Source organism: Drosophila takahashii, chromosome 3L (assembly GCF_030179915.1).
Source record: "Drosophila takahashii strain IR98-3 E-12201 chromosome 3L, DtakHiC1v2, whole genome shotgun sequence".
Lineage (NCBI taxonomy): Eukaryota > Metazoa > Arthropoda > Insecta > Diptera > Drosophilidae > Drosophila > Drosophila takahashii.
The window spans coordinates 5,718,180-5,732,505 of record NC_091680.1 but is presented as its reverse complement, the minus strand read 5'-3'; the positions used below and the strand labels follow the sequence as shown (position 1 = coordinate 5,732,505).

The 14,326-nt window shown below is 42.1% G+C and overlaps 5 protein-coding genes and 1 pseudogene across 5 annotated transcripts; 3 read left to right on the top strand and 3 right to left on the bottom strand.

Annotated features, from left to right (window-relative positions):
- Positions 1-229: 229 nt before the first annotated feature.
- TfIIEbeta (transcription factor IIEbeta) lies at positions 230-1,666 on the bottom strand. Its single transcript, XM_017158814.3, has 5 exons — positions 1,487-1,666; positions 1,310-1,414; positions 1,084-1,246; positions 735-1,025; positions 230-563 (listed from the first exon to the last, which is right to left on the bottom strand). The coding sequence occupies exons 1-5, from the start codon at positions 1,546-1,548 to the stop codon at positions 306-308; spliced, it is 879 nt and encodes a 292-aa protein (XP_017014303.1). The 5' UTR covers positions 1,549-1,666; the 3' UTR covers positions 230-305.
- A 294-nt stretch (positions 1,667-1,960) lies between these two features.
- On the bottom strand, positions 1,961-4,954 carry LOC108068964 (RNA-binding protein 45). The gene is made up of 9 exons (XM_017158848.3): positions 4,531-4,954; positions 4,277-4,471; positions 3,839-4,221; positions 3,711-3,774; positions 3,557-3,654; positions 3,288-3,394; positions 3,060-3,230; positions 2,918-2,991; positions 1,961-2,657 (listed from the first exon to the last, which is right to left on the bottom strand). Exons 1-8 carry the CDS (start codon positions 4,851-4,853, stop codon positions 2,920-2,922), a joined length of 1,413 nt encoding a protein of 470 aa, XP_017014337.1. The 5' UTR covers positions 4,854-4,954; the 3' UTR covers positions 1,961-2,657; positions 2,918-2,919.
- Positions 4,955-6,070: 1,116 nt separating this feature from the next.
- On the top strand, positions 6,071-7,928 carry LOC123003067 (probable G-protein coupled receptor Mth-like 12; annotated as a pseudogene).
- Positions 7,929-7,942: 14 nt separating this feature from the next.
- srw (shrew) lies at positions 7,943-8,679 on the top strand. Its single transcript, XM_017149390.3, has one exon. The coding sequence runs from the start codon at positions 8,244-8,246 to the stop codon at positions 8,658-8,660; it is 417 nt and encodes a 138-aa protein (XP_017004879.2). The 5' UTR covers positions 7,943-8,243; the 3' UTR covers positions 8,661-8,679.
- Positions 8,680-9,362: 683 nt separating this feature from the next.
- On the top strand, positions 9,363-10,694 carry LOC108062652 (ribosome biogenesis protein BRX1 homolog). The gene is made up of 2 exons (XM_017149431.3): positions 9,363-9,578; positions 9,642-10,694. The coding sequence occupies exons 1-2, from the start codon at positions 9,459-9,461 to the stop codon at positions 10,590-10,592; spliced, it is 1,071 nt and encodes a 356-aa protein (XP_017004920.1). The 5' UTR covers positions 9,363-9,458; the 3' UTR covers positions 10,593-10,694.
- Ctl1 (choline transporter-like protein 1) lies at positions 10,579-14,238 on the bottom strand. Its single transcript, XM_017158833.3, has 9 exons — positions 13,956-14,238; positions 13,061-13,437; positions 12,849-13,003; positions 12,562-12,791; positions 12,209-12,503; positions 11,657-11,936; positions 11,429-11,591; positions 11,143-11,364; positions 10,579-11,082 (listed from the first exon to the last, which is right to left on the bottom strand). Exons 1-9 carry the CDS (start codon positions 14,070-14,072, stop codon positions 10,852-10,854), a joined length of 2,070 nt encoding a protein of 689 aa, XP_017014322.2. The 5' UTR covers positions 14,073-14,238; the 3' UTR covers positions 10,579-10,851.
- Positions 14,239-14,326: the final 88 nt, after the last annotated feature.

The following is a 14,326-nucleotide window of genomic DNA, read 5'->3' as shown; positions in this document are numbered from 1 at the left end:
AATTTATCTGCCCACCAGCATCGATTCTGGCCAACATTCGCACACTCACACAGTCGCTGAAAGAATGTCAAGACAAGATTACATAGTTTTGCTTTTTAATTATCTTTCCCCGGGCCGGTCGTCGTATTTTTAAGTTCAAAGCCACTGGCAGAATAGCAATCTGGTATTGTAAATCTTTCGGAATGAGTATTCGGCCACTCATTGGGACTCTCAATAAGATAAACACAAATTTATAATGCCCATTTTGGAGTGCACTTACTATACTATTGAGAGTTATTTTTATTGTCTAATCTTAAGTTATAATTCTACGTAGGATTCACGCCCTTCAGAGTTAGAGTGTTATCCTCGTAGACTTCCAGAACGTCGGCCAAATGCTCGTTGTCTCTGGGCTTCTTGAACTGCCGCTTCTTGTTGGCCGCCTTCTTGCGCTTGGGAACGGGTTTCTTCAGGCCATGATCTTGCATGGAGCGAATGCCCTGCTTTTCTAGGTACTCGTCGATCTTGGCATCGTCCATGGCATCGACCGTGGCTGAGCGCCAAAGCTTCTGGAACTCTTCGTCCACCTGAAAAGAATTTAAAAAAATTGGAATTTAATTTTTAATCCAACTTTAAATTGTGTAGAGAATTATGACGGTTTGTGGCTTAAATTCCTATAAGTAAACCTTATAAAAAATTAAAATAAATCTTAAGCGTACTTTACACTTAAAATTTTTGGCATTTTATCATAATCTTACCGAAAAATTGGCGGTCCTATCGTTGTAGAATAAAATCTTCTTTTTGTCAATGGGTCTGATAATGAATAGGATTTCAGCAGCTCGGTTTTTCAGGACCTTTTCGCAGTGCGGCAGTGATTCCTGGACATCGTCAAGTAAAATGCCACCCAGGCCCTTTAAATCGTGTTGTTTCAACAGTCGCAAAAGGGTTTTGCCATCCTTGATTTTGTAGACTGGCTTGAAACTGAACTTGGTGCCACAGGGACTGGCCTCCACTTTGGGATTATTGTGCAGAGCCTCGCTAGAAAGCCACTAAAAAATAGGAATACCATAATATCAACCAAAAGAAGTACATAGATGTAGAACTAACATTCTTAACGGACTGTCCAATATCCAGTTGGTTGGTCTCGTCCAGAATCTCCTCAATGGTCAGTGGATGATCATCGCCGTCCTGGTGGCGTGTGCGCATGAATTTCACAATCTTGGCCAGCACTCCAAAGCGGTATTGGGAGCTGCCCGACATGGTCTTGTAACTGGAAATGATTTAAGAGGTTACAACCCAATCCTGAGACAGGAAAAGTCCTATAGCAACTCACGTTGAGGCATCCAACTTGGGAGCCGTTGGAGGACGCATTTTCCGCTTGGAATCATCGCTGGGCGGCGGTGGAGCTGGTCTATCGGGCTTGGACTTCTTCTCCACGCTATTTTGAAAGGATAAATCATAGTTTTCAAGGAACCATCTTTATCGAGGGGGAAATATGGCTGCTACTCACGTGGGCGTGGCCATCGCCCTCTTCTTGAAGGCCTCGCGTTCGCGAAGCAGTGCTGGATCCATTTTGATTGTTTTTTACTCTTTATCCCTATCAAAAACTAACTTTTTGTCCCGTAAAATCAAGAATTTACAAAATCTAAACAAAATCCAACTCAGCTGTCTGTGGAACCAATATTTACCAGGGTTGCGTTTTTACAATGGAACCACTTTGGAACTAGTTCATTTTATACTCTTTAAAAGGAGTCGGTTTATTTTTAGAAGGGTAATTCATTTGTACTTTGAATATTAAAAATAAAAAACATTATTTAAACTCCTTAAATTTTTTATTATTTTCTTGTATTTTGAATGTTTTAAGTTAAAACCTATAAAATATCCAAAATACATTTTGTTACATCTCTTTTTGACTTATTTTCACCTTCATAAATTTATGCATTCCCTTCCTTTCCTCCCAAGCTTCCTTAAAATACAAAATCGCTTTTTGTTTTCCATTAAATATTATTTATTTATTGGCTTATACAGTAAAATATTGGTTAAATCTAGTATATATGAAAAGAATATCTTTCACGCACGGCTAAATCGTGAGCTTACGAGACAGAGTCAATACTCTTGGGAAATTCATTTTGCTTAAATTTCATTGCTTTGCTGGATGATCTCGTCGGAATACGTTAGTAATAGTTCAAGTTACACAGAGTTCGTTTCTGTATCACGGGTAGATTCAAAGGTCCCCTAAGCGGTATGTTTTATACGTATCTGAGTACATATATTATTTTAGCAAGCTTTGCGGTTTCGTTGGCATTCCGTTTAAAGGTCGTATAGGGTCTTTCTACGAGTGCTCTGTACGAGAGCCCCTTGAGTTATAGTCAATGGTAGTCAACGGGTGTGGTGAATTCGTTGGCTGTTTGTTCACCCGTCTCCGTTCTCCGTTCGCCGTTTCCGTTTCCGGTCTGCGTTCTGCGTACTGCGTTCTCCAGTCTTCGTGGTTCTTGTGGCATTCCGTTAAGAGAGTGTTGGTTGTTGTTTGTTTATTGTTTATTGGTTGTTGGTTGGTTGTTGCGTGATCGTTGGTGTTTGGTTGTTGTCAGTTCAACTGTTTTCATTCGGACTGTATTCTCAAGTTAGTTACGTACTCGTACATTGCGTTCTCTGTAAGTTCGCGGTTGTCAGTGGGTGGTCTGTGGAGATAGAAAGATAAAAATGGTTTGGTTTGATATCGTCGATGGCCAACCGTTGGTAAGTGAGTGTACTATTCGGTTGGTTGGTCGAACAGAACGGTCTGTACACCCAAAAGCGTTAGGCGAATGCGTTAATAGGTTTCGGTGTCGGTTTCGGAATTTGCACAACTACTTACCTCGGACCACGGCTCACAAACTCAATCCAACTATGGCTAAATTAATAGATACGGGATTTATGCTTTTTCAACTTGGTTACTTACACTCAGTTCCGCCTTAGACGTTTGCGTCCTCCATCATCGCCATCGGATCCACTGCGCTCCTCGGCCTCCATGACCTGAAAAGGGGATTGGGATTTACATTATTTAAATAAATATAATTTTTTTAAGTATTATAGGTACACACCTTAATCTTAGTACCGCATATCTCAGCCCCATTTAGGGTGTGAATGGCCATTTGGGCGCTCTCAGTCTCCGCATATTTCACATAACCGCAGTTCTTGTTGGGCAGCAGATAGACGTCAATCAGTCCCGACCAGCAGGAGAATATGTTTTTCAAGATCGAGTGCGGTAAATTCTAAAGCGATAAAACAACATAACTAATGTGCATTCGACACAGTACAGTGGTACCTACCGCTGAGAGCACAATAAACAGACGCTGGGCCACCTGGGCGTCGGGCGAGGCAAGTGGCTGTGTTGGGGGCAAAGGCACATTGCAGATGGCATCCTTTTTGGTGCGCTCTAAAATGATAAAAACCACAATACATTATAGAGAGCAATATTTTTAAAATGCATTAAAAGTCCAGCAATTTGAAGAAAGCAAAAACCAAATATAGAAGCATTTAATAAATGGCTACAGGTGATGGCGAGGCCTGTAGCCCTTAAAGGGTTTAACTCGCGTACTGTCTATGAAGGATGTGTCCATGCGAGCCGAGCTCATTCCATTGACTTTGACAATGATGCGTTCGCCCATGGGATATTCCAGGCCATGCAGTTTGTCCCTAAAGAAAAGGGGTATTAAAATCAGGTTGATAGGGGTTTCTAGGGCTGAATTTACTTGGCATAAATAGCTGCTTCCGGGTTGTCGTACACCACCAAGGCCTCATTGGTGCGCGGTCCATCTAAAAAGGGTAGAATAAAAAGTTGTAAAGGCTTTCCAGATATAAATTTGACTTTTAAACTCACGTTCCCGCATAATTTGGCAGTAATCTAGGCCGGGAATGATATCAAAGAGTCGCCACAGCTGATCCTGGTTGACGCAGTTGCTCACGTTGACCTCCAGGCAAGAGGGCTGCGCCACGGGGACATTCTGCATGCGTAGGAAGGCTGACATATCGTTGTTCTGGGAAACATTCCAATCGTTGTTGTAGCTGCCGCTTCCACCGCCTCCACTGCTTCCACCACCATTGAAATTGGAGTTGCCACGTCCCGAGCCGCTGTACAAGGGATTATCCTCGGAGGGACGACCGTACTGGTCGCGCTGTGTGCGACTGGAGCCCTTGGGCTCGGCAAAGACTGCCTTATACTTCGCAGAGCAGTTCTCAAAGGCCACGGCTGCGTAGTAAAACCTGGCAATTAATTCGGATTAGTCAGGCTCTAAAAAGAGTTAGTAACGCCACTCACTTGGTAAAGCGAACATAGCCGAAGCCCTTGGGATTGCCGTTGTTTTTCTCCTTGACAATGGTCACCGTTTCCACCTCGCCCCACTGGGCGAACTCATCGCGGATGTCCTCCTCGGTGGCCGTTTTGGGGATGACTATGAACAGTCTGACATACTTTTCCTGCTCGTTTTCCGACTTATTCGAGCCCTGATTGCGGCTGCAAAGGGGGGATAAACTTAGGATATGTTTTTAGGGGGATATATAAGGGAATCCCACTTGGCTGCCACCAGGACTTTGAGGGTGCGATCCATCTTGCCGATGGTCTTGCCGTTCATCTCCTCCTGCGCCTTGGCCGCATCCGATGTCTTGGAGAACTTCACATAGGCGATGCCCTTGTTCTCCTGCGTGTGCTTGTCCTTCACCACCCAGATGTCCTCGATTTCGCCGTACGGCGAGAAGGCCTCGCGGAAATCATCCTCGGTGTGCCCCTTGTTGCAAATGATGAACAGCCGCGACATCGGCGGATCGTCGTCGTTCGAGTACTCCTGGCCGCCGCCACGTCCTCCGCCGCTGCGAGATTGGGATCTGTAGTCCGACATGGTTCTGTACTGAATTGTGAATTCGGATTTCTGCTTTCCGCTTCTCTGGCTTTTTGCACTTCACTTTTTTCCCCTTTTTGCCGCTTGATGGCGTATACACAAAAACCGGAGGTGGGAGTTGATCGATAGAATGATGCTCTCTTATATCGATATTGGTCGATGAATCGATGTTTGGTTAAACATCGGCTGTCGAAAAAACGGTATTTTTTGAAAACGTTTTTATATTCGACAAGTTTCAGTTATAATTATTCCCTAGCTAATGCAAATGGTCAAAATTGGTATAAAGGGACTTTTGAAAAATGACTCAGATTTTCTTCAGATTTTGAATTGAAACCTTTGAAACCTTGGATATACATAAATGGACCACATCTTATTCTAAACATGATTAATGTGCTCATGTTTATTCTTACAGTCATTCACATTTGGAAAGTTAGGAGCGAACTGAAAAGGTTTCAACGAGATGAGGAGAGGACAATACAGTGCTTTAATATTGACATTGAGACGTATGAACTAATCCATTTCCGAATTTCGTTTACTATTCAAATTCCGATTTCAGTTTTCTAATGTTTTTGCGACTCTCTGTTATCATGGGTGCGAATTTTATCACAGATGTTCTTTTTATTGGCATCCCAACCATTTTTTTAAACCGGTCTATTATTTTGTCCACTATCGTATATAAAGGGTTTTTTGATGTTATCTAATGTGTAACAATAACAAACTAATCGAGTTTTTTATAGATTTTGAATACAAACACATTATTTTTTTGCACCGTTTCAGTATTAATTTCCATTTCAAAAACTTGAAACTTTATACTTTCCCAAGTTTCGTAAAATATTTCATTTATTAGCAGATCAAACGTCAAAATCTAATAGGTTCCAACAATGGTCCGTTGTTAGCATTATAACAACGAATTGCAATAACAACTGAGCATGGAAAAAATGTCGTAGTTTCCAATCACAAGTATAGTTTTCTTTGTATAGTTGTACAGGGAATTTGTAGTAAGCAGAATATTCGTAGGTCGTAGGCCCCTAGAGTATGTTTTTATTAATAGTTTTGATAAATATTGAAGGCATTTACTATTGTAATGCACCCAATATAACCCCCAACGGAAATGTTAATAGTCGAGATTATTTTCTAGGAACTCGTTCAGTTTAGATGCAAATCATATAAAACCGAGAGCTATTTTCATCGGGACTCAGTCGAGTTTAGATCTTACATCAGAAGGTTTCTTCATATAAAATGTATCTGTATTTGAAATTGTTCATTACAATGATAATTCTAACTATTGTTAGAAATTCAACAGCTGATATTCCCAACTGTAACTATATCGATACCGTTGATATTTCGGATTCAAAAAAAGCCAACGATACTTATCTATTTAATGGCATCGAAATCAGCGGTAATATAACGAGGGAGTATAGTTATAGGGAGTTAACAGATGGATCATTAGAGCCAGTGAAACCCCATTTAAGAGCCTGTATTTGTAAACTGAAGACCTGTGTCCGAATCTGCTGTCCCCAAAAAAATATGTTGGACCAAGGAAAGTGCGATGGCACTAATGAGAAAATTAGTTTAGCGATGATAAATCTAACTTTAAATGAAGTTATTAAAATAAAACCAACTGAAATGGAGCTAAGATTGGCAACGCAGTCCAATTTTACAGATTTCCTTGGGCTAAGAGATAAGTTCCGAAGGTTCGACGAAGTGCTAAGCGTAAAAGAAGATGAGTACTCGATACTAAAGGTTTGCGCTGCGATCCGAAAACGATATCTACGATTCTAATACAAACTTTTCAGGACGGATCCATAGTTTTATACAACCATAATGAAGTCTGGACCAAAGAGGTATACTGTCTCTATTCCAAGTTGAATTCTGATTTATGGATTGCTAAGCACAAGTACAAAACCGCTCAACCGCCAGCGACCATCGAGAGTAATGGAGTTCATCAATTGACTTCAGGTTTTCAAATAATTTTTATATTTTGTATTTCCAGTCCAAGCGATATCCCTGATATTCTGTTTCGTCACGTTGTTAGTGTATTTGTTCGTAAAAAAGCTTCGGAATGTTCTTGGCAAGTGCCTTATTTCTACTTTATTCAGCTTGCTCATATATTGGCTTCTTTTCATACTGGAAGAATTGAATTTATTGAACCAAATTTGCCAATTAGCAGGTTAGTTGTTAATACTTATTTTGGATTGAATCTCAATAATGGGACAAATAACTAACATTCTTCGTTTCTTTAGCTTACAGCAGATACTTTTGCATGATATCCTGCAATCTCTGGTACTCAGTGATCAGCTTTCATTTGTGGAAATTATTGACGTCTATGAATCGTGAGGAACCTCGTTATCAGTTTGTTACCTACAGTGCCTTTGGTTGGTGTACGGCCTCTATTTCAACAGGAGTTATTTATATATTGAATCGATACTGGGAAGATCTCCATAAATGGAACTGGATGCCATTAGTTGGCTATTCTGGATGCAGTGTGAAAGGTCTGAATTAAGGAAGCACTTACCTAAACTATACTACTATATACTTCCTTTCGTCCACAGGTTGGGGCCCCTACGTCTGGATATACTTTCAGGGACCAATACTGATGCTAAACATTTTTAATGTGATCGTGTTTATTCTAACGGTCATTCATATTTGGAAAGTTAAGAGCGAGCTGAGAAAGTTTAAACAAGATGAGGAGAGGACAATACAATGCTTCGATTTTGACACTGAGACGTAAGAATTAATACATTCCAGAATTTTTTTCAGCTGGCTAATATATATACTCCAAATCTCAGTTTTCTAATGTTTTGTCGGCTCTCCGTTATCATGGGTACGAATTTGATCATAGATGCACTTTTTTTTTGGCAACCCAACAGTATTTCTGAGCCAGTCTATTATTTTTTGCACTATGCGGATCGATGTTTTGGAATTCTCGTGTTTGTGCTGCTTATTCTTAAGCGCAGCACCCTCAAACTAATCATGGAGGGGTAAGTTCTCTATGATTTAGAAAGATCTTCAAATAAACTTTGACCTCTTTCATTAGAATTCGGAAAAACCGGTAAAAACTGTTTTCCGATGCCCATTAAAAGAAACTGGATTAGTTATTAAGCTAAGGCACATAACCCTGAAATCTAAAACAAATTCTTCAACAAAATCTACTACAAGATCATTTCACTTCAAAACCGGGAAAAATCGCAGAAATATATAATGTTTATTAGCCTCTTAAAAGTACCAACCCAAGTTAGGTAATATTGACCAAATAGATCACGCCCTATGATGACAGCTGGTAAACGCCATTCTACCTGCAATCCTTCTATATTTTTACCTGAATCGCAAATTTAACTTAAAACCAACTGTCCACGCCCTCAACACCTCAGTAACAATTGGCAATTCAACATGAAATCACTTGTGAAAATCATAGTTTTTCTGTCATTTGGGCAATTAGTTTTTGCTAGCATGTCAGAAATGCAAAAGAAATCGCATACTGAAGAATTCGAGGGCATGTCAACCTTGTTCAGAGCCATGTATTCGTCGCCAAACGATGGATATACCTACGATTGGAGCGTGGTTTCGTTTTCAACTAATGGCCAACCAAATTCCGGTCTTAACTGCACTGTTTTGTATCTGGATCAGTGCACATCCTGGAATAGATGTCGACAGACCTGCCTGAAAACAGGAGCCACCAGTTACAGGTGGTTCCATGATGGCTGCTGCGAGTGCGTGGGCGAACATTGCACGAATTATGGCATCAATGAGAGCAGATGTCGACTCTGTCCTGAGCCGGGAATCGAGGATGAGGATGAGGAGGATTAAGGATTATTTTGAACTACAAATAGTACACAAAAATGAGCTTAAACATTCAAAAGTTTAAATATCAATTTATTTAACACAAATTAACGCAGGAAAAAACACCTAACGTTTCGATTTCAGATACCTTTTAGTGGTATGCCATTTTACTGAAACGCATTCAAGTTTTGGTTACTTAAAAGTTGTTCCGCTAGTCACTACCTATATAAGTTACTTCCTAATTATAAAACAAAATTGAAGCATTTACACATATTTGTTCTTAATTTTAGATGAACGTTAATAAAAAATAACTTGTACAAAATTGTTAAACTTTTTAATTGATTGTGGGCGACAGAGTGGGCTCTGCAAGTTGACGTAACAAACTTGCGCTGCGCAGGAATCCCTAGAATCTGCACGCTTATTCCCAACTTTTTAGCGTTCAAACGTTTCGTCAAATCCCACACACAACGACATCTGATTTACCTACTGTAACATGTTTTATTTCTATTAGGAACTATTGACTTTCCCTAATATTTTAAAACTATTACATTTATTTACTAATTATAAATTTCCACCTTGAAAGCCAAGTAATAATATTTAATAAAGTCAAAAAGCCCGTTAGACATTTCAAATTCGAAATGGAAGCTGCCAACAGATTTTTTACACCACTAGCGCTGCCAACCGATTTTTTACACCAGATGCACGTGCTGTCGACGCCCTGGTTGTGAAACGATTCTCCATTCCTGGTTGTTGTCATTCGAACTCCACGTTGTTTTGCATTTGCACTTCTTTTCAATTGTTTTTTAATTAGTTAAACCAAGCCAAATGGGTCGCAAGTTCCAGAATAAGAAGAAGAAGGCTGCGCCGCAGCTGGAGATAGTGCCACTGGACGAAAACCCACCACTGCCGCCACAGCGATCCTCCGATGAAGTGGTGCCCAAGAGGGCAAGTAACTGGGGCTCCTCAAGACCTACATTTAATTAACTAAAAACTCATATTAATTTACAGGAAAAGTGGGTGAACAAACAGCGCGTGTTGGTCTTCTCCGCACGCGGTATTAGCCACCGGGATCGGCACTTGATGAAGGACATCAAGACCCTGATGCCGCACCACCGGGCCGAATCGAAAATGGAGCGCTCCAAAACTCTGTCGGTGGTCAACGAAATGTGCGAGATGAAGCACTGCAACAAGGCCATGCTCTTCGAGGGTCGCCGCAAAAGGGATCTGTACATGTGGGTGTCCAATACCACCGGTTCCACTGGCCCATCGGCCAAATTCCTCGTCGAGAACATCCACACAATGGCCGAACTCAAGATGACGGGCAATTGCTTGCGAGGCTCACGGCCACTGCTCTCCTTTGACGCCAAATTCGATGAGCTGCCGCATCTGAAGCTGCTCAAGGAGCTCTTCGTTCAGACCTTTTCGGTTCCCAATCATCATCCCAAGAGCCAGCCCTTCGTCGATCATGTGTTCACCTTCACCTACCTGGATAATCGCATTTGGTTCCGGAATTTCCAGATTCTCTCCGAAGACGGTGGCCTGTCCGAGGTGGGACCGCGTTATGTTATGAATCCGGTGAAAATATTCGATGGATCGTTCACGGGGAAAACCATTTGGGAGAATCCCGACTACGTGAGTCCCGCGAAACAGCGACAGACCCTCAAGAAGGCCGCCAAGGATAAGTACGTGAACCGAGTGGAGCAGAAGGTCAAGCACGAGGCCACGCGGCCAGTCAGAGCCTACGATGGCATCGATAACGACGAGCTCTTCGAGGACGACGATCCCGTGGAGACGGCCAAGATTCTGGCTGCGATAGCCAAGAAGAAGAAGGAGGAAGATTCGAAAAAGACACCGAAATCGGCGCTGACCAAGAAGATCAAGGAGAAGCAAATGAAGGCCGTCAAGGAGGTGATCGAAAAGAAGAAGGCAAGAACCATTAAACGAGTGAAAAAGGTTTAAACACCTCTATTTTTACATTTAGATACAAAAACATTTGAACTTTATAAATACGTTTACAAACTGTGCATCCTAAGTTTTGAATATATCAAATAGACAAGATTAGTCCCACTTTTTTGTACGTCGCGACGGAGTTATATCGTATGTATATAATATATATATGTATGTATAAATATTAACATCCTAATGAGATGTGCGTTGAGTTTCGGGGGCGATTTTCTGGGATGCTGGAATACAAAAGCGAAAGCATCTAAGAGCTACTCTACTCGTCCGACATGGGAGCCACCTCGGGATCGGATTGGGGTAGTCGGGTAATACTGAATGGCTGCTTGTTGATGGGCATCATCTGAACGACCTCGATGGGCGGCTCCTCGCCAGGCTGCAGCGGTTCCTCGCCCACCAGCTTGGCCAGGTTGCTCTGCGCCCAACGACCCGAACGGCCATTTAGGGTCTTATCCTCGCAGACGCAAAGGAACAGGGTGTCCACCACCATCTGTGGAAGAATCATTATTTAGAATTGGTTATTACTTAGTCTTATCCTAAGATTCCATACCTCAAACAGCGATAGAATGATGTGAGCAATGAAGAATGAGAATATAATGATGATTATAACTGGGGCCATGTAAAAGTTTAGACCGGGCATGTCCTTGAGCAAAACGATACCAATTAGGCCGGATAGAGCGGCCACCACAACCTTTCCCAGGAAAAGGATAAAGTCGCCCACGCTGTTGATGGTGGCCACTTGCAAAACATTCGTGGCCATGGCATTCCAGGCCTAAAAAATAAAAAAGTAATTGAAATCCGGCGACAATCAAGGGATTTTCTAGTAGTAAACTTACAATGCCAGCGGCGGGACAAAAGTTAATGGACTCAATGGCCACCACAGTGTAGGCATTGTGATTCAAGAAGCGAATGAACTTCTCCAGCAGCCAGAAGCCACAAATGCAGCACTTCAAGCAGCAGGCGGCGCACTCAGAACCCTTGTCCTCGCCCTTTTTCAATCTGAAATGTCACATTTAATTAGTATAGAATGGGAAATGCTCTTAAAGAGAATCGAATTAACTTACTTGGCATACAAATACGTGAGTATCAAGCGGGGAATCTTAAAGATGGTAATGACAAAGGATCCCTTGGCCACTGTACCCAAATGATACTTAACCAACTTGCCAATGGCGTAAATCGTGGGTGTTGTTGTGGGCTTTTGGAAGTACCAAAAGGCCACAGCGGCGGCCAATGCAAACTGCTGGCAGGCAAAGATAAACTCCACTGTCCATATGAGACCCACCACGTAGATCCAGAACATACTGCGAAGGGCACCAGCATCGGCATATTCTACACGCAAATTGGCTGTTTAAAGAAAACAATAGATTAATTCTCCGGAAATAAAATTTGAACTATCTGTGGAATGCGGAATTATTTATCGTTGTATATACAATTTATATCCAAGAGTCGGTGAAGGAAAAAAACACAGAAATATGTACAGAAGAGTAAAGTTCTGTGCCCTTATCATATATCCACTTACTCATTCACCAAATCACGTTAACAAAAATACAAAAATTTAGATTATTTCGAATAGAATCCCTGCGGAAAAGAAATACATCATATGTATAAACACTTACTTCTCAGATTTGTGTTGTTGCTGGAAGCCAATAGCGCATTTGCCGGCAGGGGCTGCATGTGGGCCTTTGAGTTGTCGAACGGAGCAATGGGACTCTGGTCAGGAGAGCTGGCAGTGGCCAGGCAGATTACCACTCCCACCCAGAAGCTCAAGAAGGCGATGAGCACAAGGAAGGCCAGCAATGGGGCAATCAAAAGTCCAGGGAGATTCATCATGCACTGGCCTGCTTCCTCGAAAAGCGCCGACAAGCCGGCCAGTTTGTTCTTCAAAAAGTATATAACCACTATGAGGATTATCTGTAACAAATAGTCGAAATAAGTAACTTATATAGAGATATTTTAGAAGCTAACTAACCATAGTTATGGTGGCCAAGACAGCGAGGGTTAAAACCGCCTGCTGATTGCGCACAAACTCCTCCAGCAGGGTGTATTGTGTGTTTACTCCCGATTTGTAGCGTATATTATAGTAGGCATACCACAAAGCCACAGTTAGAGCCACGCTGGCCACTATGACCAGGACGCAGATGATCCAGGAGACGATGCGAGACAGCCAGTGCATCATGGTCACCAGAGCAATGGATATGACTAGAAAAACATACGATATTAAGAGGATATTTTTTTGGGTATTACAGCTTTCCTTACGCAAGGCCAGTCCACAGACCATGGCAATGATGTGCCAGGTGGAGTAGATGTCGCCCACGAACTGCTGGGCCACATCCCAGTTGTTGAGCATATCGTAGTAGTTCTGAACCTTCTCACCCGTGCCCTTGGGCACACAGCGATGCAGAACAGGAGCGCTGCGAAGAAGAAATGATTAATGTAAGAATTAGCATTTGATTTGGATGATATCATACCTCTCGTGAACGGGAAAAGTGGGACAGGGACCCAGGAAGTTGAAGGTCTTTTGATCATTTCCCGCCGTACTCAATTGCTGCATGTTGTAGTCATATGTGCAGAGCTGACTGCCCGTTTGGGTGTAGTATTCGAGTAGCTCACTGCCCTTTGTCATGGTTTTGGCGGGACAGGACTTGACACATATTTTCAAGGACTTTTTCAGCTCCTTCACATCGAAGTAGAAGAGCTCTGGCTTATCGAGGGTGTTCATGCCGGACAGCGGGAATCCCTGGAACTTTTCATTGTGCTTGACGCCACAGGTGTTGCCAAAGGAATCGTAGCCATTGATGATGCGCAAGGGATTGCCATAGACAAACGAAAAGATGGCTATCACGATCTGTAAAGGAAATAAAAGGTTTTTATAACTTGATGTACATAGAAAGATAGATCTTAGTCAAGGCTAGGCCAACGCCCACGACGAGTATGTCATGTCATGTCCATTGGGCATTATAATTAAATTCGCTGTGGGGAAGGGCATACCATATAGCATGCAAATTCCCGACATGGAAAAGGTTTTGAGGAGTGGCGTGTCCTGCAGGACAGCCAAAACAGCGTTTAATGATTCGATCCATGTGGGATTTATATACGGGCTTTAAGCTTTAACTCTCGAATGTTAAATCATCGCCTTCATTAGAGGAATTAACAATTCAGCTCATGAATCGCCAGCCACAAAGCGATGACGACATGAATGAGACACTTTCAAAGTAACAAGTAGCCGCCTTCCTCCCGCAAAAAGCGCTCACAAATACATTGAAAATGCGAGAGATGCGTTGCGCAGATTGATCTCTTGACTTTCACTTTCCCAATACACATATCTATATATCTTTTTATGAGTTTATCCTAAAGATTTCTTACCAAAAATAGCCAGAATATAATGTAAATGGCCAGCCAGCAGGTGTCCGTGCAGGACCGGTATTTAGGCCTATTGTCTTGCGCCTCCCCCTCGCCATCCTTGCTCTCCGCACAGCCCATTTTGCACGCGGTTTACTTAATGGGTATTATTCGGGCTTAGTTCCTCTTATCTTTTATCACTTATATCTAGTTTTTTGGTATGTTGAGCCACTTGTTTGTTAATATTTTGATTCACAACCGACGAGGCAACAACAATGCCTTCGAAACAACAACAAAAAAATCCTCGCATTCCAGGTGTGACCAGACGATGCGCAGACAGACAATGCCAACTATCTCTGGCCTACCGGAATATACTAGTATGTTGGATTATTCAA